Here is a 6248-nt window from a genome sequence, read left to right on the forward strand (position 1 = left end):
TATATATATATATATATATATATATATATATATATATACATATATATATATATATATATATATATAAAAGCCGAGATCAAACTTAAAAAAACTAAAGTAGGATTAAACTTGTGCCAACTTAAAAAAATTATAGTAGTATTATATTAAACTACTTGAGCCAAACTTCAATTTTGATTTTTTGAATTGCCTATATATGGGTTAAGATCAAATGAGACTTTAAAAAACTAGAGTTGGATTGAATTTGAGCAAAACTTAGAAATTTGATTTTTTGAATTGCCATTAAGATCAAACGAGAACATAATCTTCTAAAAAGTAAGAACTGATCTCAACCATATATTAAGATCTATAAATGGTTGAGGGCTAAAATAATGAAACAGATCAATTTTATTATGATTATTGAAATAAAATTAGTANATCAATTTTATTATGATTATTGAAATAAAATTAGTAGTTATTTTATAATTATTTAAAATTTGAATATTTTATAAGGGGGTGGGAGTGAATTCTTTTGTAAAATTTGGTGATCAATGTTCGGTCTGGGCCGATCTCGGGCTTATGCCAATTCCGGTCTGCCCCAGGTTAGACCAAGGATTTTTATTTATTTATTTTTATTTAAAATAATCATAAGATTTTTCCTTTTTGAAATAAGATTTTAACCACTAATATTATGTCCAATTGAGCAACCTTTTTAATACAATAATGCAAATCTATATACGTTCACGAACACATTTTAAAATTTAATATTTTTGCTTAAAATAAAATTAAAGCTATTAGTTAATATATAAAAATTTAAATATATTCTACTAAAATAAAAAGTTTTTAAAGACTTAAATACTTGTAATACCATTTGTACTTGATTTTTATACAACTAATTTATGTTAGATTAACTAATTTATTAATATATTATAAAAATTGATAATTTATAAATTTGTGAATATTATAAAATATATTATAAATTTTATTTGATTTTAGTCACTAAATTTTAATATTTGAATAAATTATAAATTATTATAAAAGAGTGTAGTTAATCTTAATGCGATATATAAATTATGTAGTTAAATTGAGTGCAGTAACGAAAGAGTGTTCTTGGATAAGAGATATACCCCACAAGTATGATTAACATCACAATGGTGGGATATCAAGTATTATACACGCCCCCAGAACAAAAAATATCAGTATAGGTAGTCAGAGAGAAAAGATAAAAAAAAAGTTCAAAATTTAATTGAATCAACATCCAGGCATGAAACAATATTTGTTTCATAATAATACATTAGTGATGATATTCTAGTTTTTAAATATATATATTTTTTGTATAATGCACCATCTGCATTTCACAAAATCATATTAATCAAAAAGTAAATTATCTTTAATAAGGACGTTCGCCCACATAGTTGCCCGGAGGGTAATAGTTGCAAATGACGAACATCCAAGTCGTGCATGCAGCCCTAGCACAGCCAATACTCATGGTGCCGCGCCAAACAACCTGTGTATAATGGCGGCACTCGCCACCAGGGCAAGAATTCGACGCCTCGTCAAAGTTTGGTTTCTCATCCCTTAACAGATTCTGCAACAGACGATTTCAAACCGGCCAATGCGATGTTTTCCCCATACGGTCCTTGTGAGTGCTTCAACGCACAATCAACAGACCTCTCAGCAGCATAGGATTCGGCAAACTCTGCTAAGGTGGAGTTCCACTTAACAGGTGGAACGCCAACTATTTCTCGAGCCGCGTTATGTACGTCAAGAAACTCTTTAATGCAATCAGATTCACAGGCGGGTTGGGCAAAAGATGTCTGGGTAATAGTGGCTAAGGCAATTATGACGACAGAAACATGCAGAAAAGAAAACTCCATTTCCTTTTTATTGTTATTTGTAGATGATATACAATAAAAAGGAAACATAAGAGGAAATGGAAAAATGTAGTCTTTCTACAGAGATGCAATGACCATTCCTATTGGGTTATAGGGTATTTATTGGAGTGATGTATCCTAAAAGAGTGGATTGCTTTTAAAATTTCTATGGCTTAAAAATACAAGAATAATGGTCACTTCACAAATATTGATCAGCTGATTTAATTTGGAACACAAATATTTCTAGGTAGAGTATTTATAGCAAGAAAGTGAAACAAAAAAAAATAAACATTTGTTTATCAAACATTTTATAATTAAGCATGGCATCCTAATTAAATTCTTTTAAATTTGAATTGATTAATTTATAGATAGTCTTTAAATATAAAATAATGATAGTGTTGCACAAATTATATCTAGTGTTATCTCTATAATTTTTCATATGCATTATTAGTCATCAATGGAATAGCCAACCTGCCTTGAGCATTAGGCCCTATGGATATAAGTGAATTGAACTACTTGTGAGCTATTTGAGTTTGATTCCAAGTATATTAGAAATAAATTTAATTAATTACTATCAAGTTGAGCCCTAACTTTGAGTAATTCAAATAATAAATTGAGTCGAATTTGAATATCTTAATACTTGAACAATTCACATACGAATCAAGTTTTAATAAATTTGAATTTCATAAGTAATTATATAAATAGGGGTGCGTTCAGGTGAGAACGAATGCCTAAGAAAGACATGAGAACCAATCGCAGCCGTTCACGTGTCCAGATTTAATGGATCATATGTAATCTTTTTTATAAAAAAAAATGACGCGGTGACATTTTTTTAAATAATTCGAACTTTGGTGCAAGTAACTTGTGCTAAAAAAGTTCAAGTAACTGGTGCAAGTGTGAAAGTAGAAAGTGAAAGTAAAATAACTTAAAATGCTAAAAAATTCACTTAATAGTGCTAGTAATTACCTTTTTAACATTGGTATACCTAATGATAATGTCTTTTATCTTGGTGCACTTAATAATAACTTTTCATGTAACTAATGATAACGTTACGTACACTAAATATTGATATTAAGTGTACCTTATTTGTTGTACTTTTAATACATTATTTTACATTTTTATTTCATTTTACATGCACTTAGGTGTGCTATATGAAACTATTACTTGCACTTTTAATAGAATATACTTGCACTTCAAATTTAATTATTGACGAAAATTACACCGTATATTGTTAATAAATAAAGAGTTTTTCTGATCCGTTATATCTGGACACGTTACACGTATGTCGATGGCTGCGATTGGTTCTCAGTTCTTTCCTGAGCAGTTGAATCTCACCTGATCCGTCTCTTATACATACATACATACACACATACATACATACATACATATATTTATACATACATACATACATACATACATATATATATATATATATATATATATATATATATATATATATATATATATATATATATATATATATATATATATATATATANTTTCATTTTACATGCACTTAGGTGTACTATATGAAACTATTACTTGCACATTTAATAGAATATACTTGCACTTCAAATTTAATTATTGACGAAAATTACACCGTATATTGTTAATAAAAAAATAATTTTTCTGATCCGTTATATCTGGACACGTATGTGGATGGCTGCGATTGGTTTTCAGTTCTTTCCTGAGCAGTTGGTTCTCACCTGATCCGTCTCTTATACATACATACATACATACATACATACATACATACATATATAGATATATATATATATATATATATATATATATATATATGTATATATATATATATATGTATATGTATATATATATATATATATGTATATGTATATATATATATATATATGTATATGTATATATATATATATATATGTATATATATATACATATATACATATACATATATATATATATATATACATATATATATATATATATATATCGGTTCATATTAAAAGCAGTCCTAAAGTCTTGTAGATAGGAATTTAAGTACAAAAGGAGCGAGTGCATTTTCGTAAATAATACGTATTTTTAAAATTTATAATATTTATAAAAATGACCTATCCTTTTTTTTTTTCATTTTCTTCTCTTTATTTTCAACCATTAGATTTACTAGATTGATGCTTTGGATTTGTTCACAGATTTTCCGGGTATGGTTATTAATTCTTATGTGAGCCGGACCATATATATATATATATATATATATATATATATATATATATATATATATATATATAAATTTATATATTTATATATAAAAGCCGAGATCAAACTTAAAAAACCTAGAGTAGGATTAAACTTGTGCCAACTTAAAAAAATTATAGTAGTATTATATTAAACTTGAGCCAAACTTCAATTTTGATTTTTTGAATTGCCTATATATGGGTTAAGATCAAATGAGACTTAAAAAAACTAGAGTTGGATTGAATTTGAGCAAAACTTGAAATTTGATTTTTTGAATTGCCATTAAGATCAAACGAGAACATAATCTTCCAAAAAGTAAGAACTGATCTCAACTATATATTAAGATCTATAAATGGTTGAGGGCTAAAATAATGAAACAGATCAATTTTATTATGATTATTGAAATAAAATTAGTAGTTATTTTATAATTATTTCAAATTTGAATATTTTATAAGGGGGTGGGAGTGAATTCTTTGGTAAAATTTGGTGATCAATGTTTGGTCTGGACCGATCTCGGGCTTATGCCAATTCCGGTCTGCCCCAAGTTAGGCCAAGGATTTTTATTTATTTATTTTTATTTAAAATAATCATAAGATTTTTCCTTTTTGAAATAAGATTTTAACCACTAATATTATGTTCAATTGAGCATCCTTTTTAATACTGTAACCCTCGCCTATTCCGATAAGTTTAGAGTTCGAAAAATATTTTTAAGCTATGATATTTATGAGATGATCTCTCGGTACTTCAGAAGGATTTTTTTTATAAGTGAGGCTAATTATTAATAAAGCTGCGGTCTACGTACCGGTCACGAACCGTAAAATTTTTAAGGATGTATATACAGTTCGAATTTTCCTAGAAAATGGATTATTAAGTATTATACGATTAAGCCTGAACTTTCTATTTAGTTCAAGTGGAAATTTAAACGGACTGTAAGAGTGAAATTTATTACGAACCTTCGTACCTATATTTCGCGAGATGCCGGAAAATTCCCGATTTTAGTGGTTATTGACGGGATTATTTTTAGAATAATTTTGGTATTGAAATTTTCCTGAATTAAGTTATATTCCTCCGAACTTTTATCTGATTTAACCCCAAACTGGCAAAGTAAATATTTGTTCTTCAAGAGCCACCATAGGGAGTTGACATGTGGCACTCCTATTTACCACATGGTTAGTGCATTAATGGCATGTCATAGGAAGTATGGGAATGTTGCACTTGTTCCTTAATCTTCAAGCAAGACTCACCATCATCCCCTCTCTCCTACTCCTAAGTTTGAAAATCATAAGGGAAAAAGGAAGAAGAAAGAAAAGTTTAGTCTTCCACTTTGTGATCAAGAACTCCCTAGCTATCTCTTCAACTCAAGTGTCTAAGTGTAAGTAAGACTTTAGACTTTGTTTGGTTAAATCCTTCCTAGAACTTAAGTGTAAACTAAAGGTGCATGAAAATGTTGTTATTATGGTGATATTTTTAGGATCTTTGGTGAAGGACTCCAAAGAAGGCATCATCAACTCTTACGGTTTTTTTAAGGTTTCTACAAAGGTAAGGAATCCCTTAAGTCGGTTCAATCACTTGGAGGTGAACAAATGCTAGTAAATTATATGACTAGGAATTTTTACGTGGAAATTATGTGTTAAGTTCGTGGATCTACAAGTTAGCCTAAGAAACTACACTTTGGATTTTTGGTAATTTTTGTATACATGTTCATAGCTAATTTATGCATGTATATGTTGAATTTATGCCCATATAGGCTTATACTTGTGAAAATAGTGAAAAGAAATCAGGATAGATTCTGGCAGTAACTTCCGAGATTTATTGGGAAAAATTGGTAAGGTATTTTGATCCTATTTTTTTAATACATGTAGTTCTATAAGTGTAGAACCTGCGTATAAAATTTCATAATGATCGGAGTAGTATAAGTATGGTTTTCGAATATTTCTCCAAAACTGGTCCAGAGAGAAAATAATTCTGGACAGCACACTGCCGAGGGCAAAAATGGAATTTTCTGTGTTTATTCGCGGATCAAAATGACCAAAACTTTTTATGGACATCAAGTAATATAAGTTGGGGTTCTACCATAAAAATTTCAAGTGAAAAAGAGTTCGGGAACTATCTTTACCGGCTCAATCTTTCGGACTGCGCCAAGCTGAAATTTTCTGAAAAAGAATGGTTAGAAACAATTTTGACAAATAT

General features: G+C 28.5%; 1 protein-coding gene across 1 annotated transcript; it reads right to left on the minus strand.

Moving 5' to 3' along the window:
* Positions 1 to 1547: 1547 nt before the first annotated feature.
* On the minus strand, positions 1548 to 1853 carry LOC116029371 (pathogenesis-related protein 1A1-like). Its single transcript, XM_031271353.1, has one exon. The coding sequence runs from the start codon at positions 1851 to 1853 to the stop codon at positions 1548 to 1550; it is 306 nt and encodes a 101-aa protein (XP_031127213.1).
* Positions 1854 to 6248: the final 4395 nt, after the last annotated feature.

This window comes from Ipomoea triloba, chromosome 1, assembly GCF_003576645.1.
Source record: "Ipomoea triloba cultivar NCNSP0323 chromosome 1, ASM357664v1".
NCBI classification, from domain to species: Eukaryota; Viridiplantae; Streptophyta; class Magnoliopsida; order Solanales; family Convolvulaceae; genus Ipomoea; species Ipomoea triloba.

Bases quoted from the DNA above. Each gene is read 5' to 3' on its own strand.
- LOC116029371 (XM_031271353.1), bottom strand. From the start codon at position 1,853: ATGGAGTTTTCTTTTCTGCATGTTTCTGTCGTCATAATTGCCTTAGCC.